The sequence below is a fragment of the Balaenoptera ricei genome, chromosome 17 (assembly GCF_028023285.1).
Source record: "Balaenoptera ricei isolate mBalRic1 chromosome 17, mBalRic1.hap2, whole genome shotgun sequence".
In the NCBI taxonomy this organism is placed as follows: Eukaryota; Metazoa; Chordata; class Mammalia; order Artiodactyla; family Balaenopteridae; genus Balaenoptera; species Balaenoptera ricei.
In genome coordinates, this window is record NC_082655.1 from 66,702,725 (window position 1) to 66,728,136 (window position 25,412).

A 25,412-nucleotide genomic window follows, 5' to 3' on the forward strand; every position below is an offset into this window, starting at 1 on the left:
TGAACATAGGGGTGCATGTATCTTTTGAATTATAGTATCGTCCAGGTATATTCCCAGGAATGGGACTGCTGGATCATATGGTAATTCTATTTTTAGTTTTCTGAGGAACCTCCATACTGTTCTCCATAGTGGCTGTACCAGCTTACATTCCCACCAACAGTGCAGGAGGGTTCCCTTTTCTCCAAGAGGATAGTCCTTTGGATTCCAGGGAGGTTCTGCAGCATTTACCACAAGTGTAATTAACTTAGCACACGTGTAGCTAGTTAAATTAACTTCTGGCCCTCCTGCTAAACTAGGTGCCTTGAGGGCAGGGACTGATAACTTGATGCTACTTCCAAGGCAGAGCCAGCTCCCGCTGTCACCTGCTGGCCCATGTAACTCTTCCCCTCCTGCCTCAGGGCCTTTGAACTTGCTCTTTCCTTGGCCTGCAAAGCTCTTTCCGCAGATACCACCACAGCCTTGCATATTCCCCTCGCCTGCTGTATTTTTTCTCCTTAGCACTTATTACTGTCTGGTTGTACATTTTGCATTTTTTCTTGTTCGGGTGTCTCTCCCAACTAGAATGTTAGTTCCAAGATGGTAAGGATTTTTGTGTTAAGTGGTGTATCCTTAGCATCTAGAACAATACCCAGAACAGTCACCCCTTAATAAATAATCAGACACATGAATAAATAAATGATCACCTTTTTAATCCAAGGCACCCATTAGCCTGCTTGGATGGGTATTGAGTGCAAAGTCTGCCAGGAGTCCAGGAAATCACTACTCTGTGTCCCCAAGTGAGACCCCAAGCCTGACACCCATGTATGCTAGGGGTCCCTTAGGCATCTCAAGTCTCAGTAGGACTGATTAATGCATGAAATATGCTCAGTTGGCTGAGCTGGCAGTGGGAGCCCCCTATGTGGATGTCACCCCAAGACTTGGATTCGGTAAGGACATACTCCTTAAAATCCTATCACATACTTTTTGGAAGTTTATTTCAAGAGTACATTTTCAGCACATTCAGTCTTTTGGGAATAAAAACGTATTTTCTCGTGGAATTCTATATATCTGCACTCTGTGTATTAAGCATTAAATTAGGGTTTGTAGGGATATATTTTGGCACGTGAAAATACAGAACGCTTCCATTATTGTCTTCTGTGTCTACCGGTGGGCGATTTAAACTCTGTTGCTGTTGTTGTTTCAGTGGGTGCAGAGCCCCCTCTGCTCCCCTCCCTCAGTTACCTAATTGTCTCAGTTTATGACGAATTTGGAAACTCAAAGCAACCAAATACGGAAAGCAAAAATGGAAACCTCCAATTAGGCTCTTAGGAAGACAAACAAAAAGCTAGATGGCTTCTGAAAAGTGGGAGAAGGGGAGCCTCGTCCCCACAGAGGAGACAACTGCACGATATCAGAATGCAGGGAACTGCAGTTTCTAATTTGGGAGTGAAGACACTTAGCACAAGTTCACACGTAACAGGGCTCTGCTGGGAAATGAAATGATCTTTCAGTATCTTAATAGTCTCCATTCTTTAAGGAATTAAAGTTTTTCATAGGTAAGCATCAAAAGTAATATTATAGTTTCTCATTAAATTTTTTTAAAATACACAGCTTATTTCCCAAGACATTTATACCCTTATTTGTAAACTCATACAGAGACTCAGCGGTGATGCATCTTTAATATGTATCTTATCAATGCCAAGTTTGTGCAACATAGTACTTGTCTATTGTTAAGTAAAATGAGCACCCATTCCAAAAACACATTTTACATAGACATTTTAATGATGTTTTCATTCCTAAAAGCGCTACCGAGGCTCTTTTGAAAAATGCGCTTGATTTTTTTAATCTATTTTGATTAAAATTGTTCTACAAAAATTCTCCAGCTGAAGAGCAGGATTTCCTTGTTGCCACCACACCACACTTTGCTTTAATCAAATCACTGTGAAGTGAGTTTGGTTATCTGCAGGTAAAAAAGCTGGAAGCTGTTGACACTTAGCGCGAACCAAGATATTGAACAATACTTCAAATGAGGGCCTCAGCCTGGGAACAAAAAGTCTTAAGGAAAGCTGGCAGGAGAAAACAAATACAGGATGTGGATGGACAATAGCCACGGTAGAGTCATCAACAGTCATTAGAAGATAACGTCTGCTCTGTTAGTAATGGAGATTTTCAAGAGCATTAGCTTAAGAAAAGCCTCTTAACACCCTGTTTTTGCAAAGAATTCTTCCCACCCCTAGAGTTAACCTAGTAACTTTAGGTCACCGCTGATTCCTTGAATTAAATTCTTTTTAACGTATCTTTTCCTCTTCTAATTTCTCAACTTCCTCCTCCTCTCCGTTCTCTCTCCCAAGAGAGAAAAATCCTCCGTTGCGGCGCTAAGTAAGGCTTTAGGGGTTTTTGTTTGTCTGCGGGGAGTACGCTTTTCTGCATTTGTTTGTGTTGTAACTGACCATGCACCCGAAAAGAGTAGTTTACCAACAACGTAATTTTTGTATTTCTGGCTAGATAAATGGCTAGATAGCAGAAAGTCATGATTTAGTAATTCTTTAAACCCAGAATAAGTACGTTGTTGAAAAAACACAACTATCATTCATCTTTCATCCTCCGAATTATGTATAATTAATAACTCTGAGAAGTTTCCAAACATGTTTTGCAGGAATGACCTGTTTTTTTTAAATGTTAAATTCACAGTCCTGCCTGTGAGGCCTCCTAGACTTTTATTCCTTTTTTTCTTATCTGGGGTTACGGACCTCGGGAGAGCAGGGGAGGGTTACAAGGTCAAAGTCCTTTCCTCCTTGGAACTTGCTGCTTGCTGGGAGAGGATTGCCTGGAAAATAGATGCTTTAGAAAGAAGAGGTTGGGGGGTCAGGATTTTAATTCTGTTAAGCAACAGCTGGTTTGAGTTTCTTTCCACTTCTATCTCCTGCTCCTTTCCTCACAAATCCATGGAGAGAAAGGAATTTGTTCAGAAGGAACCAGCAACATAAAAATACACCTTCTGTTCCTGTGGTGCTTACCTGTGGTATCTTGTTATACATTGGATGTGAAGCACGAGAGGGACAGATAGGCTAGATTCTATACAATTAACTCTATAGGAAAGATAACCAGAGCTTTAGTCTGAAGAACATTTTAAAATACAGGATGCACGCCTGCAAATTTCTTTAAAAATTTTTTTAACTAAAACTTTTAATGGAAATAAGTGTCAGAACGGCCTCTGGGGTACTTGGAGGCTGACTGCCAAGAGGAGAATCATAACTGAAAACATTAAAGCATGCCAAGCGTGTGTTACTTGTTTCTGGACTAGGGACCGCGTCTGTCTCCAAATTAGTTTGCCTTCGTTTGTTCAACAAATGTTGACTGAGTGTCTGCTCTTCCCACAATGATGCTGGGGTCTGGGGACACAGCAGTAAGATGTGGGCGTGCTTATATGTGAGCAGGTGTATCAACGTGAACTCGTCCAACTGAGCTTTAACCCACAGTTACACCTCCTATTCTAAACACTTTACACGTGGATTGGGATTTTAAAATCAGGTCTGTTCAAATCATATTATTCTATAATCAACTCATCAATCCGATATTTAAAATGAATATGTAACAATAGTGAAACAGTAAAAAAAAAAAAGTTAAAAAGTTTTAAAAAGAGTAAAAAAAAAAACATCTCGTGGTCACACACACACACACACACAGAGAGAGAGAGAGAGAGAGAGAGAGAGAGAGAGAGAGAGAGAGAGAGAGAGAGAGAATAAAACTTCCATCTCTCAAATCAATGGCAAACCAGTAACAGATTTTCTCGTCTGGCCTCCTCCACACGCTGGCCTCAGGCTGTGTTGGTGTGTGGCTCGACAGCAATCAGAGGGCATAATTTCATTGGCAGTTAGCATCAGGTTTAATTTTTCTAGCATGTTAGATTTACCGAAATGTCTGGTTTCAGTTACGCTTCGGCATTGACTGAATCAGCTCCGAGCAGCACGATGTCTTCAGGTACCTGAGGTTTATGGAACACATATGCTAATTGTTTTCAATCAATCACTTTCCTTTCTAAACACAAAAATGTGTTTTCTGAACCTGAATAACAGTAGTCCTTAATGACACTGCTCGTTTCTTATATTGTAAAAGGACCCGAAGTAGGTAAAAATGTCAATTTAACTAGACTGCCACCTACTGATTGCCGTGGTTGGAAAACACTCCAATTAGAGTGTTTGGGCTTTTTTTTTTTTTTTTTTAAACAGGCTTGTGTGGATTTTCCCCCCTCCAAAAAATGTAGTTAAATGTAGATGCTTTTTGAAAATTAACATGTATCATTTTAATTGCATTTTAGGAATGTGACCAAGTTCATATAGATGATGTCTCTTCAGATGACAATGGACAAGACCTAAGGTGAGCCCATGAATGGGAAGTGATGGGCTCCATGTTATAGCTAAATTGCTCAGCTTATTAAGATGAACTTTCTGTTTGGTTAACTTTGGGCTTTTCTTGCATCTAAATAGCACATATAACTTTGGAACAGATGGCTTTCCTGCTGCGGCAACCAGCGCTAATTTATGCTTGGCAACCGGCGTGCGGGGCGGTGTAGACTGGATGAGAAAGTTGGCCTTCCGTTACAGACGAGTAAAAGAGATCTACAATACCTACAAAAATAATGTCGGAGGCAAGTGACTCTCACCAGTAGGTTACTGGGTTAGTTAAGGTAGTCTTGATAAGATGCTCAAAGTACCACACACTTTTACATCACACATTTTTTGGATAGAATAGCTTTTTTTGAGAGCCGTTTCATCTAACCAGTGATTATTCTGCTGTGACTGAGTGACAGAAGTAACAGACTAGAGCCAGCTGCCCTGGCCAGGCTAGTCTAGTCCTCGCTCCATTGCTTAGTAGTAGTGTGACCTGGAGTAAGTTTCATGACCTCCTGCCCAAAGGACTTAAGACGAATCATAAAGCTCCTTCTACCGGGTAGATGTTTGCATTAGTTTGGATCTTTTGATTGTGGTTCAAAATGGCTTTGGTATGAAAAGGAACATATCGACCTAATGAAAAGTTTAGGTGGTGTTGGTTTCTGGCATGGCTAAATCCAGATGCTCAGATGATGCAGTCAGTAATCTTTGGCCTGTAATTTCCTTTGGAAAATTACCGCCTCCCAAAAGGTGGCAAATGTGCCCACCAGTAGAGCCAGGCTTATATGTTACCAGTTCAGCACCTCCGTGGGGTGGAAAGTGTCTTTCCCAATAGATTGAGCAGAAGTTCCAAAACAGCCTTTCACTGGCCAAGCTGAGGACATATGGCTATTCTGGGAGCCAGAGGGTAGGGTCTGCTCTGCTCAAACTTCATGGTTGGAGAAATGGGGGAGAGTAGGCTCCCCAAAAAAGAAGAGATGACGTCTATAGCCAGAAGAAGGGTGCTAGGAACGCAAAACCAGTAGATGTTCCCTGTGGTGCTAAATAGTTGTCAAATGAATGATAACGTGAAAAATTGCCTAGTATATTATAAAGCTTGAGGGTAGTATTCGAGTAGTTTCAAATGTTTACTGTTTACAAAGTTGGCGAGACACGTTAGTGAGGAAGTAGTTCGTGTGCTTTTAAATCCACAGGTCTGCTTGGTCCAGCTAAGAGGGAAGCCTGGTTGCAGCTGAGGGCCGAGATTGAAGCCCTGACAGACTCCTGGTTGACACTGGCCCTGAAAGCTCTCACACTCATTCACTCCCGGTAAGTTCTCCCCAGGTCACTTCATACAAAGTGCCTTTGCCTGAGAACGAGCTGTGCTTGTTCATTTTGGAGATTTATTTTTCAACTGTCTTTTTTTTTTCTTCTTCTTCTTTGTATTCTCACAGGACGAACTGTGTTAATATTTTAGTAACAACTACTCAGCTTATCCCAGCATTGGCGAAAGTCCTGCTGTATGGATTAGGAATTGTATTTCCAATAGAAAATATTTACAGTGCAACTAAAATTGGTAAGCTGCTTTTTAATTAATTAATTAATTTAACAGTCAACCCTTTGCTTTCAGGCTAGTAAAAATGAAAGGCAATAAATAGGACTACTTTTTGCAGAATGCTAAATGTCAGAAAACTAGAAGAATGATTTAACCAATTTTATTGTCAAAATTGGCGTTAGATATCAAGAGAAATATAAAGCACAATCCACGTAGTTGAACTCAGAAAATTTTACTTTACTGGCTAACATTAAAAGCTATGCGTTTTAGCTATAGTCAACTTAGCACCACTTCTAGATTATTATCTTATTTTTATTCTCTTAGGCAACATCAATGAAAATATTTTATAAGCTAAAACAAGTAGTTGTATAGAAATATACAAAGTAGAAATGAAATAACTAACAGCAGCTTTAATTAGCTCTAATAATTATTATTACTGGAACTATTTTTTTCACCTTATTTTACAACATGTATAAATGATTGAGTTCCCATTTTTGTTATGGGGATCAAAAAAATTAAATTCTTGCAAGAAGGAAATGTAGTTGGGAAAGAAGATTAATGGGAAATTTAGTTAAGATATAAACCAAGACAAAAGTCGTGATAAAAGGAAGACATGGCTCTTTCCTTAGGGAATTCACTAACTCTAGCAGGGGAAGCAGACATCAATATAACTATAATATGACAAAGTAGTATGTAAATAAGCATTTATTAAGTATCTACTAGATGCTCAGAACTGTACTAAACATTTTACATATTAAAGTCAGTCTTTGCAGCCTTTCCACTTTTCAGCTGAGAAAACTAAAGCTCAGAGACTTAAATTGTTCAAGTTAACAGCTAGTAAAGTTAAGGGTCGAAGTAGATCTCTCTGATTCCAAGGTCCAGCAGACTCCGTTCCACACCCTAAGGGGTCCTACCACTAAGTGCCCAAATGTGCACTTCAATGGGAGAGCATTCACTCCCACCCAGGAGGAAGCAGAGGGCACGTGTCAGTGAAGACTAAAGGGAAGATATGACATTTGAGCTGGGTAGAAAAGGGTAAATAAGAGTTTACTAGGCAGATGGCTAGTGAGAACAAAGTGACAGAGGAATTAAAATGTGTTCCCTGCTGAGGGACTTGTGAGTCGTCCTGGGTGACTAATAGGCAATGCCCATGGGGAGCTGATGCTGGAAAGGTAGACTTGGGTCTTATCATAAGTGGCCTCGTAGGTTGCCCTAATGAGATGAATGTTATGTGAGTGAGTCCTAGGCAAGGAGGCTGAGTATCCTGGTAGGTGGAAAGAAGGTTGTTTCTGGCTAAAGAAAAAGGTGCAAAACAGAGCCCCTATCTATTTGGCTTGTACTTCTCCTTCAAAGAACTTACTAAGTTATCACTAAAAAATTGCTTGTTCAGTTATTTGTTCATAGTCTCCTTGATAACTGAGTCTGTCAGTCTCACTCATCATGGTGGCTACAGGGCCCAGCACATGGTAGGTACTCAATCAGTGTTGAATGAAATGGGTGAATAAATGGTTGTTTATTCAGAAGAAGGCTGACTCAGAGGTTTCTTTTAGGCAACTGGGTCAGCATTGACACTGTTAGCTGATGGGGAAATCAGGTTTGATGGCAAAGATGATAAGGGTTTGATCTTACCAATGTGAGTTTGAAAAACCTATGGGATATTCAGATAGCCCTGTCAAGTTGGAAATAGTTGGAGTTTGAGAATGACTGATGCCTCCTGAGAAGGGCCAAGGAGAGAATACTGGAAAATACTTATAAAACGAAAGGAGTATACCAAATCGAATTCCTAGTAGCCCAGTAGAACTTGAATTTTTATATGTTGTCATATAAAATAGCAATCAGTTTCCACGAACTCAGGTCTTTATTCTATCTGTATCAATAAGGAGGAATCATTGTGTTTTGTAAACAAGGATCCAAGGGAAAGGTTTATCAGCTCATGAAAGAAAGAACATATTCCAAATGAGCATATAATACAGAAGGGATAGCACTTAACTTCCCAGAAGAAAAGAACAATGAGCGTATTACACGTCATGCACATTGAACTTTAATCCCAAATAATTTGAAAATGCGAGGATAATAGGAAATTACAATAACAATCAAGAAAGTATTTTTTTAATGGGCATTTTGTTTGCCATATTGGACTTAACTTTAATTGTTTTCAGTATAGAATAAAAATTCGATTTAAAAACTGTACGGTGGTAGAAATGATCTCAAAACCATCGGTAGAATCACTTTTCCATGATATTTTTAATAAGAACAGTAGGGATTGAAACTCCTGTAAGTTGCTGCTAGTTTTGCCATCAAACGAGATCTAATTTGGGGATCAATGCAGAAAACCACCCAGGAATTTTCCTTGTAGGCCAGGGTTCCCTGCCCCCCACACACAGCAGGAGGTGAGCGGTGAAGGGGGAGCAAAGCATTGCTGGGGTTGCCGCCTGAACCATCCCCATCTCCCCCGGCCCCGACCCCCACCCCCGCCCCCGCCGGTCCATGGAAAAATTGTCTTCCACAAAACCGGTCCCTAGTGCCAAAAAGGTTGGGGACTTATTTTTAAATAACACTGAGCTTACCTTCCTTTTTTCCATGAAAAGGAAACTTTACAAAACCACATAAACATTTCCCTCTAAGCGGGGAAAGAAAGTTTCATGACATCTGACTGTTTGGTTACATATTTTTTGCAGTGAAAACCATCCTTTGTATTTGTTTCTCAAGGTGATTTAATATTTCACAGGTTAGTGGGCAACTGAAGAAGCATTGAAATGACATCCTTTGAATAAGGCTGGCCTTATTTCGTTCTGTCAGATGCAAACTAGAGATTTTAGTGCAAAATACAAATATAAAGCAGACATTTGTTTAAGCAAACAAGCAATTTGTTCGTGTGTATATCTGATCCTTATTTGAAAGAGGTACAGGCCCCCGTTCAGCCATTCACATTTGAAAACTATAAACTGTCCCATTGTCCATTAAAATGACCTTATTGGCAGCCCACGACTTGGAACCCCAGTTCCTGCTCCAAGAAGCAACAATGGCCGCATTAACTACAGGGACATGCTGACAGTGTAGCTGCCACGGGAGCCTAAACTAAGTCTTGACATGGGAAAGATAATAGATAGGTACAGGTATCCTGTTACCTTTATCCCACTTTTCCTCTAGGAAAGCGCTTTACTGAACATTAGATGCCTGGGCCAGGCAAGCACGCTCTCTCTTGTAGGGCGCCAAATTACCCGACATTCATTTCAGAAACAGTTTTCCAAGAATATTTCAGGTCAGTGCATTAGGCCTGGGTGGGGGGGAGGGTGTCTTTCATTCAAAGAGCATCCCAACCTGAAAATGAAGGGAGAGACCAAGTCCAGTGTTGGATTTCTCTTGCCGTAACAAAACCAGTCCTTCGGTTTTGTTCATCCTTGTCAACAGTCTTTCGATCAGATACTGTATTCAGAGTTTGCTAGATCATGAAACATTTTTTAAGTCAAGTTAAAATATATTGCCAGAATGGCATGCTTTCATTTAGTCTCAGCTTGTAGGGGGAAAAGTACTATTTCCAAACAAAACTTTTTCCACCAAATGCTCTAGATCTAGATTCTACTTTTTAATAAATGAGTCTTGGGGGGAAAAGTACTAAAATTGTCCATTCCCAAGGGACAGAACACCACATGGGTCGTTCATTTACAGTTTTTGCTGTATTGTGCTGTTCTGCGTACTCCCCAAATGGCATATAAAAGCACTCTTTTCCTAGTTCGCACAAGTACGATAGAGTTGGATCAGAAGCATGGAAAAAGCATTTTATATAAAAAGTTTAAGCCCTAGAGTGCTGACTTACTCAAACTTCACATTTTTTTACAATTTACTTTTGTTCATTAGGAAAGGAAAGCTGTTTTGAGAGGATAATTCAGAGGTTTGGAAGAAAAGTGGTGTATGTTGTCATAGGAGACGGTGTGGAAGAGGAACAAGGGGCAAAAAAGGTGAGTGTTCCTCCTTGGTCCCTCTTGTGCCCTTTAATTTTTCTTAGTCCTCAAAATCGTCAGAACTGGATCATTTAAACACATGCCATTTCTCTGAAACAGATTATGAATGTGTTCTGAACCATAAGCGCTGACCAAGGGCAGAGTAGAATTAAGTCATTATTGAAGCGATCTTTTTGAAGAGTGGTATTCACAAGCTCGGGGGTCATGGATGGTTGGTCTTCACAGAATGTAGACTTGGGGAACAGAAAAGGAGGCTTAGTTCTGCAGCCATCATCCGGAACAGAGACAGCACACACGCATGCTCATGCGTCTTTCTGCACCCATGGCAGACATCGCCAGGTGATCAGACGTCCGTTACCTGAGCCTGGATGCAGCCTAAGAACCTTCCAAACATCAGTTCAGAAAGATTCTAGGAGCTAATCAGAGCCGGCTTGCAAAACTATTTTCTGCCCTAGAGTACGGTGCCTTCTTTTGATCACGAGGTCAATGCTTTGCCTCTTTTGGGATGCTCAGAAAGGAGGAAAGGAGCAGGTCCCTTGACTCCCCGTTTGCCCATGAGATTTCTTTTTATTCTTCTGCATCCCTGCAAGTGTGATTCTGTCATTTCCCATAGCAAAAGCTTTCTCATGAATGTCCTTCATTGTATTTTTAAAAGGGGGAAGGAGGAAGGAACCACATTCCTTAGCCTGGCACTCAGGGTCTTCACAATCTAGTAACAACGTAGGCACATTGGTCTGCTTACGCTCCTTTGGCCACGCCCAGCACCCCCTTCCTGCTGTTGCTGTGCTTGGGATGCTCCTCTTCCCAGTGCCCTACTGTCATCGTCTTACTCATTTTTCAAAATCCAGTTTACATACCACCTTTTCTATTTCCCTAGTTTATAAGAACTCAGTTATAATAGCACCACTTATACTTTCATTGGAGAAGCTCTGGTAAATAACTTGCATTCTTGAGCCAGATACCCTGGGTTTGAATGACAGCTCTACCATTTACCAGTCTCCTGTGACTTCAAAAAAGTTACTTTACCCTTCTCTTTCCGTATCTATACATGGAGGTTATAGCAGCACCTAGCTCATTGGCTATTTTAAGGATTAGATTTAGTTCAGATATAAAACAGAGCCTGATACATATGAAATATGCAACAAATGGCAGCTATTATTATTAATTATTTGCACACGTGCCTGTTTCAGCAGTAAAGTGTGAGCTCCTGAGATGTAGGGATCTTATTTTGCTTGATTGCTGTTTGAGACTCTGTCTTCATTTTTTTTTTTTTTTTTTTTCTTTTTACAGTTCCCTAAATCTTGGCACAGTCATGCACTAATATTTCTTAAATTGAAGAGCATTAACTGAGATTAACCAATAGGATAATTTTTTTCTTCTCTTCCCCATACACTCACTCATAGAAGTCACTTTTCCATAAAGGAGGCAAGCTCTTCTGGAATATTCCAGTGTACTCCAGAAATGGCACCAGCCCATAGATGCAGAATTAAGCATGGCACGTGGCCAGCCTCCTTATAGAGTCCAAGAATACTTAATTCACCTTCAGTGCCTCTGAATTCCAGTAAAAGCATAGAAGCTGACCCTAATTCTGTAAATAATAGATTTCACTTACACCCATAGATACACAATGTGCCCATGATTACAGTCTCCCCACGTGTGATCAGTGCTGGTAGAAACCCACACACACTTTTTTAAAGCTTGATTCTAAGCAGTATCTGCCATCTAAGCACTAATTCTGCATTCCAGCTTCACCAGTGGCCAACCACCATTGTCATTAGGTACATCTGTTAGCCCTTTGGGCTGTCTCCATAAAAAGAAATCTTTCCCAGACTAAATAGAGTACCCAAAGCTCAACCCTGGAGAGTTAAAGAGAATATTTGGTGCGAATCCAGGCTCAAATCTTTTTCCTGAGGAAGCCTCTGGAATCCCCTGCCATTTCCAGACAGGACCTCCTAGTGGCTATGGGAACATGGAATAGATTTGCACCTCTGAGCATCACAGAATTGAAGAGCAGCATTTCATGCCAGGATGGCCCAGGGCCAAGGTGTGAATCTGCCCTCCAAGCTGGTCCTTCTCCACCTAGTACTCACCAAAAAATTTTAATTTCAAGAGAAGGTTGCCAAAATGTGGCTTTCTAGCTTGTGGTAGACAGAAGAATGTTTCTGAAAGTGATGACCTAAAATTCAAAGAACACAAGAAGTATGTTTCTTAGATATTTGTGTGGTGAACACAAGATGGGAAAAGTAAAGGAATTCGTGATTTGATGTTAGAATTGAAAGTAGTAACAGTACTAAGAGTATTTGCTCTCTTTGAAGAACAGTTAAAATTGTTTCCACTGTTTATCTTTGGACATGTTATTCTTTCTATTCAGGGCAAACACACACACCTATACCGAAAAGAATTAGGCAGCTGCCCATGACGACCATCCTCTTTAAATTTTTTTGACTGCAAATGAATACTTGTAGCTTCAACTTTCTGTTCTGATTTCATGGGATAAGTGTATGTAATCAGTCCAGTACTCTCTGTTACAAAGGAACCCTTTGCACCTTGAGAGCTACCAGCATGGGAACTCTAATGAAACTGTAACCAGGAGTTGTAAGAACTTTAATGTGTGTTTGTAAAGTGTACAGATTTTTCAGAAATAGTCAGATTCCTAATAATTGTGCATATGATTCAGATGTCATAAATCTATCATCCTGAGTGACAAATTGACCATTCCTTTCTTACAGTCTGTCTAGCCTTTCTAGGTTAACTAGTATTTAAACAGCAGTACTTAGTGCATGAGTTAAGAGACAAGGATCTAATAGTTCACAGTAAATAATGAGTATATTTAATGTGTGGGGTTCTACATAGAAATAGAGAATATTTAATATTTAACTTAAGGGAAATATTTAATTTAGGGGAAGACTATAATTTAGCAATATCTCATTTTAAAAACTCTGAAAATTCAAGCTAAAGAAATAAAGAGATGGTTATCCTTACTATCAGTTATAAAGCCCTTATTATGTCCCAGAACCTCTTTCAGGCACTTCCTATCCATTATCTCATTAAATCCTCACAACAATTCTATGAGGCAGGAGCCCTTAGACCTCTTTTATAGATGAGGAAACTGCGGCACAGGCAGGTGAATACTTTGGCCAAGCTCACACAGCTAGAAAGTCACCAAACTAGGATTTGAAGCCAATTATATCTGTGAGATTCAGTACAAAGTTCCTTCAGATTACAGACTTTACTTACATATCTTAAATATGATTTGATTTACAACAAAAGAATTTTAATGCTTTTTTTTAATTGTTAGAATATAGTGTGCAATGTTTGTTTCTTTCCTTTTGGGAGGTAGATAGAACTATGTGAAGTGTTCTCTTTCTCCCATTTTGAAACTCATGATCAAAATTTTAAAAATAAATCGTTAATTCTAGTGTATAATTTGGTTCACAAGCATTACAGATTCCTAAATAAAACTAACAGTGAACCAGTGAAGTTCTGCAAGTTTGGGCACTAAAATGTTTTGCAAAATCAAAACATTTTGCATTTCTTCTAAATCAATTTTAACCATTTAGCTACCTCTCTTCATTTCCTGTGTCCTTTTAAAAATCTAGTACAACACCCTCCTCTCTTCCCTGTAGAGATAGATGTCTTTCATCTCCCTAAATACTGTTCTTTTGCTAGAGGAAGTTATTTTTTTAAGCCCAGAAATGAAAACCAGTAAGTATTCTGCCAGTTACCTGTTTTGTTATGGTCAATTGAAGTCTGCTCTGTCACCTTTGTTCTCTTTACCAATACAGTCCCAGGAGTTTCATCAGTAATTTTATCTAATTCGATAATCCATATCATTAAAAAAAAAAAAAAAAAAAAACCCTTCAAAGAGAAAAGGTTAGAAATACCTTTGTTTTTTAAAAAATGACGTTATTCTAAAAAGATCTCTTTTTTCAAAATTTTTATGGGAGTATAGTTGATTTACAATGTTGTGTTAGTTTCAGGTGTACAGAAAGTGAATCTGTTATATACATATATCCACTCTTTTTTACATTCTTTTCCCATATAGGCCATTACATAATATCGAGTGAAGTTCCCTGTGCTATACAGTAGGTCCTTACTTAGTTATTATCTGTCTTATATATAGTAGTGTGTTTATGTCAATCCCAATCTTCCAATTTATCCCTCCCCCCCACTTACCCCCTGATAACCATAAGTTTGTTTTCTATATCTGTAACTCTATTTGTTTTGTAGATAAGTTCATTTGTACCCTTTTTCTAGAATCAACATATAAGCGATATATGATACTTGTCTTTCTCTGTCTGACTTAACTTCACTCAGTGTGACAATCTCTAGGTCCATCCATTGTTGCTGCAAATGGCATTATTTTGTTCTTTTTTATGGCTAATATTCCATTGTATATATGTACCACATCTTTTTCTGTTCCTCCATGAATGGACATTTAGGTTGCTTCCATATCCTGGCTATTGTAAATAGTGCTGCTGTGAACGTTGGGGTGCATGTATGTTTTCAAATTACAGTTTTCTCTGTATATATTCCCAGAAGTGGGATTGCTGGATCATATGGTAGTTCTATTTTTAGTTTAAGGAACCTCCATATTGTTCTCCATAGTGTCTGCACCAGTATACATTCCCACCAACAGTGCAAGAGGGTTCCCTTTTGTCCACACCCTCTCCAGCATTTATTATTTATAGATTTTTTTGATGGTGGCCATTCCCACAGGTGTGAGGTGATACCTCATTGTAGTTTTGATTTGCATTTCTCTAATAATTAGTGATGTTGAGCATCTTCTCATGTTTGTTGGCCATTTGTATGTCATCTTTGGAGAAATGTCTATTTAGGTCTTCCACCCATTTTTTCATTGGGTTGTTTGTTTTTTGGATATTGAGCTGCATGAGCTATTTGTATATTTTGGAGATTAATGCCCTGTCAGTTGCTTTGTTTGCAAATATTTTCTCCCATTCTGAGGGTTGTGTTTTCGTCTTGTTTATGGTTTCTTTTGCTGTGCAAAAGCTTCTAAGTTTAATTAGGTCCCATTTGTTTATTTTTGTTTTTATTTCTATTTCTCTAGGAGGTGGGTCGGAAAAGATCTTGCTGCGATTTATGTCCAGGAGTGTTCTGCCTATGTTTTCCTCTAAGAGTTTTATAGTGTCCAGTCTTCCATTTAGGTCTTTAATCCATTCTGAGTTATTTTTTTGTGTGGTGTTAGGGAGTGTTCTAACTTCATTCTTTTACATGTAGCTGTCCAGTTTTCCCAGCACCCCTTATTGACGAGACTGTCTGCTCCATTGTATATTCTTGCCTCCTTTGTCACAGATTAGGGGACCATAGGTGTGTGGGTTTATCTCTGGGCTTTCTATCTTGTTCCATTGATCTATGTTTCTCTTTTTGTGCCAGTACCATACTGTCTTGATTATAATAGCTTTGTAGTATAGTCTGAAGTCAGGGAGCCTGATTCCTGCAGCTCCGTTTTTCTTTCTAAAGATTGCTTTGGCTATTCGGGGTCTTCTGTGTTTCCATACAAATTGTAAAAATTGTTGTTCTAATTCTGTGAAAAATACCATTGGTAATTTGATAGGGATTGCATTGAATCTGTAGATTGCTTTGGGCAGTAGAGTCATTTTCACAATGTTGATTTTTCCAATCCAAGAACATGGTATATCTCTCCATCTGTTTGTGTCATCTTTGATTGCTTTCATCAGTATCTTACAGTTTTCTGAGTACAGGTCTTTTGCCTCCTTATGTAGGTTTATTCCTATGTATTTTATTCTTTTTGATGTAATGGTAAATGGGATTGTTGCCTTGATTTCTCTTTCTGACCTTTCATTGTTAGAGTATAGGAATGCAAGAGATTTCTGTGTATTAATTTTGTATCCTGCAACTTTACCAAATTCATCGATGAGCTCTAGTAGTTTTCTGGTAGCATCTTTAGGGTTTTCTATATATAGTATCATGTCATCTGCAAACAGTGACAGTTTTTCTTTTCCAATTTGGATTCCTTTTATTTCTTTTTCTTCTGTGATTGCTGTGGCTAGGACTTCCAAGACTGTGTTGAATAATAGTGGTGAGACTAGACATCCTTGTCTTGTTCCTGATCTTAGAGGAAATGCTTTCCCTTTTTCACCCTAGAAGAAATGGACAAATTCTAAAAAGATCTCTTGTAAGAGTTTTCTCTGAGCACCTCTTTGTTCCTAGAAAGACCATTCAGAGAAGCCATCTCACTACTGGTGGATATCTTTCTTTGATGTATGTCTTTGTTGTCAAAATCTGCCATGCTTATTTATTTTTTTTACCATAAAATTTTTTGTTTCCCTAATACAACATTCCTCAAGTGAAAATAATTAGGCCTATGTATGATTTAAAACAAAATCAAAATGTAAATAATAGTCTTCTGCACACTGACAGCAGTTTTGGTTTCTAGAGTAAAAACAGCCTTGTTTTATAACTCTGACTTTATTTACTTTTCAGAGAACTACTTAAAATGAATCTCTTGTGAATAACATGGAGGGAATGGGGGATGGCAAGCACCATTATTCCGCATAATGACAAATGCTTCATCAAAAAATGTCCATTTTTCAATGTGCGTTCCAAAACTTGCTGAAAACCAAGATGAAGCTGAGAATCTGCTTAATAATGCTTGATTGTGAGTTTATTTAGGAGAAAAATAAGGGCTTCTTTTGTTAAAAAAAAAAGACATTTTTAATGCAAGTTTTTGCTTTTAGTTTTCTTTAAGTGAGACATAGGGATTACTGAGTACAGAATTTTATTATTCTAAAGCCATTACATTCGTTTAACTTAATGAGCACATACTGTATGCCAGGTCTTAAACTGGATTTCATCTCCTGTCCAGAGGGGACGCAGATATACAAATAGTCAAAGAGCAAAGCTGTGCAGTAAGCTTCATGAGTTCTCAGAATATCTCTTTATTTACAATTTGAGAAGTATTTGTACCTCCATATGCAAATTTTCTAGAGATAATATATGCATAGGAAAGCACAGATCTGTTCTTTATTTTTTATACAAATGGTAACTATACACTTTTTTTTCCGTACCTGCTTTTTTCACTTAATAATATATATCCTGGTAGTTATTCCATATCAGTATATGGAGCTCTGCATCTCTAATTCTTATAAATGGCCGCATCACAATTCCATTACCTTGATATGTTGTAATTTAACGAGTCCCCTGGGGCTTAACATTTCAGTGGTTTCCAGTGTTTATTATTACAAACAGTTCTGCAGTGAGTGGTCTTTACATGGTTCATGCGTGGGCAAGTATATCTGTGGGATTAATTCCTAGAAGTGCAATACCTGGGGCAAAGGTTATGTGCTTTTATGGTTTTGAAACATTTTCTTAATACATTTTTAATAATTCAGCAATATTCAAATTACATGTGTCCACACACCCAGCAGGGATAAATGCAAAATACCAGACAAGGAGGAAAGTTGGCAGAAGGGGATTTGGAAAGCTGCACACGTGGGCAAGAGGAACAAAGGATGTGTCATTATTTTACCATTAGGGAATATTTTGGTTCTAATGACCCCAAAACGTGTGCTACTTCCCAAGATTTAGGTCTTGGTGCCCACTTCTCTCAATATATGCTAATCTTGATAAACTAAGCATATACACATCAGTTTAGGCTATCACTATTGTTAAGATTTGTGGTTTAGCAGTGTTTTAGTCCCATGGCTCTAGTTACCTGATGGACTCTCTCCATGTAGGTATCCCATTTCATCCACCTGCATATCAGCAGATGAGTTCTACTGTCCCAAACAGTTCACCCACTCAGATTTGCTTTGGTGTTCTCTACCTCCAGCCCATCACCCATTAGCAAGAACTCTCTCTTTACAGTGTGTCTCCCATCCGTTGCACCCACTCCATTTCCACTGTTCCTTTGCCTAGTTTCTCTGCTACCAGCCAGCCACACCTCCAATCCATCCTTCCTTTAGTGCCTCATTAAATTGCTTAACATACTTCTACCTGGAAAAAATATCTCCTTTCTTATTAGTGTTTGTTATGAACACACCATTCCAGCACCATCTCCTCCACACTAAATACTCTGTGCATCCCACCTTTGTCACATACCATCTCCTGACTGGGAGTCCCATCCCTCTCCATCTACCTAACCAAATTTGCCCATTTCTCAAATTCAATACAGGCCCAATTTACCCTCTCCAGCTTACAGCTGAGCTCTCTCTTCTCTCTGAATTTATCATTTTGATTCTTTGTTTTCTTGAGATATAATTGGCATTCAGCACTGTATAACTTTAAAGTGTACAGCCTAATGAATTGACTTACATATACTGTGAAATAATTACCACAATAAGTTTCGTTGACATCCATCATCTCCCATAGATACAAAAAAATTTTTTTTCTTGTGATGAGAACTCTTAGGATCTACTACTCTTAGCTTTCACATATATCATACAGCAGTGTTAACTATAGTCATCATGTTGTATGTTACAGCCCCAGTACTTTTTTATCTTATAACTGGAAATGTGTATCTTTTGGCCACCTTCATCCAATTTCCCCTCCCCCACCCTTTGCCACTGGTAACCACAAATCTAATCTCCTTTTCCATGACTTCTGGGTTTTGGGTTTTTTTTTTTTTAGATTCCACACATAAGTGAGATCATACAATATTTGTCTTTGTGTGACTTATTTCACTTAGCTTAATGCCCTCAGTGTCCATCCATGTTGTCCCAAATGGCAGGATTTCCTTCTTTTTTATGGCTGAATAATATTCAATTGTGTATAATTCACAATGCCTTTATCCATTCATCTGTCAGTGGACACTTTGGTTGCTTCCATGTCTTGGCTATTGTAAATAGTGCTGCTATGAGCATGAGGGTGCAGATATCTCTTTGACATAGTGTTTTCATTTCCTTTGGGCATGTATATACCCAGAAGTGGGACTGTCTAATCATGGGGTAGTTCTGTTTTCAATTTTTTCAGGAACTGCCATACTCTTTTCCATAGGGGTTGTACCAATTTACATTCTGACCAACAGTGCGTAAGGGTTCCCTTTTCCCTACATCCTCATCAGCATTTGTTACCTCTTACCTTTTTGATGAAGGCCATTCTAACAGGCGTGAGCTGGTATCTCACTGTGGTTTTGATTTGCATTTCCCTGAGAAGTAATGGTGAGCACCTCTTCATGTACCTGTTGATCATCTGTATATCTTCTTTACAAAAATGTCTATTCAGGTCCTCTGCCCAATTTTTAAATTGGATTATTTGTTTTGCTATTGAGTTGTATGATATTAACCCCTCATCAGATATATGGCTTACAAACATTTTTTTCTCACTCCATAGGTTGTTTTTTCATTTTGTCAATTGTTTCTTTAGCTGTGCAAAAGCTTTTTAGTTTGATATAGTCCACATGTTTATTTTTTATTTTGTTGCTTGTGCTTTAGGTGTCATATCCAAAAAATAATTGCCAAGGCTGATGTCAAGGAGCCAAACATTTTTTTCAGTGTTTTCTTATAGGAGTTTTATGGTTTCTGGTCTTACATTTAAGTCTTTAGTCCTTTTCAAGTTAACTGTTGCATTCTTATACATGTGAATAGCCAGTATTCCCAGCAACATTTATTGAAGAGACTGTCTTTTCTCCATTGAGTATTCTTGGCTCCCTTGTAAAATATTAGTTTAGCATATATACATGGGTTTATTTCTGCGCTCTTGATTCTGTTCCATTTTCCATGTGTCTGTTTTCATGCCCGTACCGTACTGTTTTGATTACCACACCTTTATAATATAGCTTGAAATCAGGAAGTGTGATGCCTCCCACTTTGTTCTTTCTCAGGATTTCTTTGGCAATTTGGGGTCTTTTAGTTCCATATACATTTTAGGATTGTTTTTTCTACTTCTGTTAAAAAAACACCATTGGAATTTCAATAGAGATCACATTGAATCTGTAGATGGCATTTTAACAATATTAATTCTTCTAATCCATGAACATGAGATACCTTTCCATTTATTATTTGTGTCTTCTTCAATTTCTTTCATCCATGCCTTATAATTTTCAGTGTAGAAATCCTTCACTTTTTAAGTATTTTATTGTTTTTGATGCTTTATTGTAGATGGAATCACTTTCTTTATTATCAGATCATTTGTTCTTAGTGTATAAAAATGCTGCTGGTTTTTGTATCCTGCAACTTTACTGAATTCATTGATTAGATCTAACAGGTTTTTTTTTTGGAATCTTTAGGATTTTCTATATATAAAATCATGTCATCTGCAAATAGTTTTACTTCTCCCTTTCCAATTCTGATGCTTTTACTTATTTTTCTTACCTCATTGCTCTGGCAAGGTCAATTTGATTCTTAGTCCCACACTGCCTTACATTGTAATGAAATAGTTTCAGCAGATATGTCTTGCCTGCCGGTTCTTGGCAGTAGGATCATATGATATGTATGTATATTACTTTACAAATCTGCTGTAGCTACAGAGCCGTACAAGTAATAGAATATTTTAATGAAAAAGTTTATAGACTTTATTAAACCTAGAAGCAACCCTGAGTAATTTCCCCTAAACCCTTATTTTACAAATAAACAAACTGGGGCTCCAGGGAGATTAGTAACATGACTTTGAATCATGACAAAAGTCAGGGTTGAGAGTATAACCCAGGTCTCCTCATTCTAGAACCTGCTTTTCTTTTCCTCTTTGTCTTCATATAAGAAATATTTGTTCCACGCTAAACATTGATTCAGGAAAAAAAATTGTTTACTTTGTACCCAGTTGCCCTGGGAAACTCTTGTAGATCCATAAAAGCTTCACATCAGTATGTGCTTAGTTAGGGAAAATGTTATTTTGCAGTATTAGTTCTAATTATTGTTAACACATGTTTGAGTCCCCTGTTCTCTCCGCTAGACTCAGTCTTCTTAGAATGAGTCACTATTAAATGTTAATCATAACTGTCATTATTATTAACAAACTCTTTAACAGGGCTAACCAGGTCCTGCACCACTTGGCTCCTACAGCCGGTAATGTCACAGCCATGTCTTTCTCTCACACAGCCAGTATTCTAACAATGAACTTCTCCTGTATCCTCTGCCCCAGCCCCCTTCACACGCACAGAGACATTACAGTGCTCTTCTGATGATCAGCCTTTCATAACTAGCTCAACTATTACCTCCTCTTACCAGTGTCTCTCCCAGTTCCCCAGGCAAAGGGAATTACCCCCTCCTCCTCCTCTTAGGTGAACATTCATGATTGTTGTTCATTTCTGCTACTCACCCACAGACTGTGAGAGGGTGGGCCGGGGATGTCTTCTACACCGTGCCTGTGAACGTGAAAAATCACTAATGAATGAATGCAAAATAGTACAGTCTACTTTTATGATCTAAACTTGCCAAGTGGAACATCCTAAATTTTTGAAAAGAAATCTCTAGTACTTGGTTCTGGACAGTTATTGAAGGATAACAAAAATAGAGATACTCCAAAATAGTATAGAATCCAGAAAGGTCTACATATGATATTGAACTGTGGTATACGTCTTTAGCAGATTACTTGAAACAAAGACATTGTTAATAAGTAACAATAGTTTGCATCCCCAGAATAACAGCTATGTGATCTGTACCAGAATAGTTAGTAGCTCCTATTGTCACTTACAGATAGTCCCCCCAAAAAACTCCTCAGTTCTAAATTCTGTTTGCTTTCATGCCATATTCTCCTAATAGTATGAATTGTTTAAAAATTCCCTAGACCTATAATTGCAAATTATACTCAGGCCTTCACGTTATTTTTTGTGTAGAAAAAAACCGAAATGTTTTCTGTGGGCTTAATAGAATTTTGTTCTCTGAAGTGTGATGATTATCTTTCTCTTATCAAGAAAAAGATTTTGCTGATACATAAATACTTAGTACAGTGCTTTTTGAACCGTAAAGTTTATAATCATGTTTTTATCCCTCATGGACGATGTAACCTCTTTTTTTTTTTTTGGCCTGCTTTTCTTGTCTCTGGTTAATTCAGGTGTTTCACAAACATTCCCATCATTTACGCTACATTTCTAGATGTTTTAAACTACCACCAAAAAATCCAAAAAACTATCCTAGATGTTCATTTAAAATTTCCCATATGGTAAAGCTGTTTCAGGGTCAATGCAAAAAACGAAAAAAAAAAAAAAAAAAGTTGCTTCTTTCTTACAGGAGTAAAATTAAGTTTTGCAAAATGTAAAATACTTACCAACTAAGGAAAACCGCTTAAACTTGCAGCATGAAAAGTGCACTGGATCCAGATTTTGAAAGGCAAATGTTTGACAAGGTTTTGTTCATAGCTACTGGATTTTATTTGAAGCTTGAAATCGGCATTCAAGTCACAGTGTAGGTCTGCTTGAGAAATACCCATCACCTTCTTAAAAGAAACAGACTCCTGAACTACATTTTTAAATGCAGTCCAGTATTCTTAGGGGAGGATTAAGTTTGAATTTGTGTTTTGAACAGATGTGATGTTGAGATCTTAACTGGCAGTTCTCACGGCACTGAATAAAGGGGCTGGGCAGCATGGTGGATGGCCAAAGCAGCCTCTCAGGGCCTGTGCTGGAAGCGCTCTCTGTCCTCACCACGTTGTCTGCCCCTTTGCAGCACGCCATGCCCTTCTGGAGGGTTTCCAGTCACTCGGACCTCATGGCCCTACATCATGCCTTGGAACTGGAGTACCTGTAACAGCCAACTAGCGATTTCAACGTTTTGATGCCCAGCTGCTGTGGGTCCTCGCCTCTGCCCTTGTGGTAAATGAAGGACCACATCCCTTTCTTCAGAACAGCTGTTGACTCTAGTACTGTGAATCCAATGCAAATAAGCCATGAGAATGTTCTAGCACAGTGTAACGTGTCTTGGCCACATTAACTACATGGTTCGAACCTGTGAAGAAAGGACCTGCAGACGCTTTACGTTTTTAGCATCTTCAGCGTGACCTAAACAGCTTCTCCAATACAGCAAACTTGATTGCACAACAAAGACTGAAATGGGTTTCCTGATTACCAGTGGGGGGATTTTCTTGTAAAGGTTTACTTTTATGGTGTCTCATACCCAGGGTCATCTGTACATCTCTACTTATTTATGAACAGACTTTTTAAAAAAAAAAAAAAACAAAAACACAGCTTTATCGAGGTATAATTCAGGAACCACACAGTTCATGCGAACAGACTTTTTTGACATCAGATAACTGAAGAGACAGTAGCGTGATGAGAGAGAAGCGACTGAAGGCTTTGGCCTCACGACACAGCAAGTACTTTGAATTTTAGCACATTGCAAAGTAGTTTAAAATATGTCTAATTTAAACGTATAATATGTACATCACTGAGACAATCATGTACAGAAAGAATTTGGGGTGTAAATTTGTAATAATGGATGATTCTTTTACATATTGTTTAGGAAAATGATATTGAAAGGTAGCAATGCCTTGATAGTGAAGTATGAGGCAGGATATGCACAGACGTGCAGTGCCTTCTTGAAGTACTGGGTATAAATATGTAGATAATGGATTTTTTTTAAGATCATGTTGTCAAGACCAAAAGCATGGATGTCAAGTGTCAATAAGATTTTGTTTTCCAATTTTCTTTCCCCATCAGTTCTTTTTTTATGCTGTTAGGAGGGCCTTGGTCAAAGAACACAGCAGTGTCTGTCTTAAATAATTTTGGGGAAAAAAGCCCTCTTAAAACCTCACTTTTTCATTTTCAACACTAATGTAGTATATGTAACTACTTGGAAAAAGATTATTCCAACGCTCCTTCCCACAGAAAGAATGTAGATGATGGATATATTTTATTAATGAAATGGTTCATGAATTGGACACTAGCAAAGTTATCATGTGCTCAGATGATATTTTCTCGTTTAAGGAAGGACATTACCACATATCTGGAAATCAGCAAAACTTTGTATTACTTCCTACATTCGTGTTCCTTCTGTTTTCCTCCACACTCATCTGCCACCTCCCACCCCACCCTCCCAGGAAAGTTCATTGCCAGCAGGGGACACGGCCCGGTCATCACCAAGAAAATAATGCTACTCTTCACCCCCATTCTGTATTACATGACAAGCATAAACCTGGGAAATAAAATTTGTCACCTTTGTAATACCCTAATAAAGTTTCTCCAAAAGTGATCGATCAGTTTATCTAGACACTAGTTTCTCTCATCTAAAGCCTTCCATTGTCATGAAATTACTTTTTGGATGAATTTTCTTTCATAGTATATTGGGGGGGAAAAAATAACACCAGCTTTGACCCAAAGTAGCTAAGGAAAGAGCTACTCTATCCTTTTCTGAAGTTTCATGTTGTTGCTGCTAGAATTAGTCAGTTGTGAATTTCTCAAAATTGTTTAATCATTGAATTTTGTTTTTCCTCTTTTGCTTGAAGCAAACAGAAGTCGACAATTTTTCAGCCTTTCCATTTTACATTTTTGTACTCTGCAGACTGAAAAGACAAAGTTTAATCTTACCCTTACTGTATAAAGGTGTGTTGTGTCCACAACTGTGTACAGAATTTTTCTTCATTCAATTTGTGTTTAAATTAATAAAACTGATTTGTGAAGTACTGTAAGCTCCTTGACTTGTCAGTATTTTCTTCATCTCTTGGTTCTAAGAAACAGCAGGATCCTGGTTGCATTAGAAAGCTCATAGTCCGACAAAAGGAAGTTGTACAGAGCAACTGCAGTAATGGCTTTATCAGTCCTTGAGAGGACTGAGCTAGAAAAATTACAGCTGTTTCTTTGATCACTGTAAGAACAGATGAATGGAAAAGCTCTTTACTTCCTCCGAAACTATATAAACTAGACCTTCGCTCAGACTTATCTGCTGTAGAACAGAATTCAGCATCAAGCGTCTTGGATGCCAGAGCATAGCTTTAGCCACTTAAATACCCAAGGGACAGCAACAGAAACGAGCTTCATCTATAAAGAATGCCCGCAACATACACCGCTAAGATTTGGCCAGATTCATCACTGACAAAGAGCTATAAAACAGCACAACTTGCTTCCTCCTGGGATTTAATCTTAGAAACACAACATTCATGCATACAAACACGTGACCATCAAACATGCAGTGGTCTGACTCATTTATCAGGCCCAGGATGTTCGTTTTTCACGTGCGCACACTAATGAAGTGTCTGCGCATGCTCAGACACCCGAGAGTGAAAAGTTTGGGGACTGTCTGTAAAGAGAGGCAGGGGTGGGGAGCAGAGGGACTTCTAGGTCTCAGATGAAGAACGTATGGAAAACAGGCAAAATGGGGAGCATACCCTCACAAGATGGATTTTCTAAAGCGCCACTTCTAACATGATCCCCCTCTGGCCAAAATGCTTAAAGGGCTCCCCCTTCGACCATAGATTTGAGCCCAGATTTCTCTACCTGCCATTCTAGAGTTTCCAAGTACAGCCTCTACTTTCTTCCCAGTGTTGTCTCTCGTTACTCTTAGGAACAAACCTTCAGTACATATTAACTGGGCTCTTTAATGGGCCAAACCGCCCGTAAGCATCCCCGCCAAATCTCTGCTCAGAGCTCTCCCATGGCCATCAATGACTTCCTCCACCTTTAATCCACCCAAACCGTGT

General features: G+C 38.6%; 1 protein-coding gene across 6 annotated transcripts in view; it reads left to right on the forward strand.

Annotated features, from left to right (window-relative positions):
• Window positions 1–24,298, forward strand: part of EYA1 (EYA transcriptional coactivator and phosphatase 1) — a 325,108-nt gene extending 300,810 nt beyond the window's left edge. For 5 of the 6 annotated variants that reach the window (XM_059902377.1, XM_059902373.1, XM_059902374.1 and 2 more), the window contains 6 exons: window positions 4,298–4,356; window positions 4,467–4,627; window positions 5,564–5,678; window positions 5,804–5,925; window positions 9,763–9,863; window positions 22,448–24,298. In XM_059902377.1, the coding sequence (XP_059758360.1) occupies window positions 4,298–4,356; window positions 4,467–4,627; window positions 5,564–5,678; window positions 5,804–5,925; window positions 9,763–9,863; window positions 22,448–22,528 (639 nt within the window). In that variant the 3' untranslated portion in view covers window positions 22,529–24,298. Of the gene's footprint in view, window positions 1–4,297; window positions 4,357–4,466; window positions 4,628–5,563; window positions 5,679–5,803; window positions 5,926–9,762; window positions 9,864–22,306; window positions 22,373–22,447 lie in introns of those variants that run through there. The other variant, XM_059902375.1, reaches the window with a different exon arrangement.
• The last annotated feature ends 1,114 nt before the right edge of the window (window positions 24,299–25,412 follow it).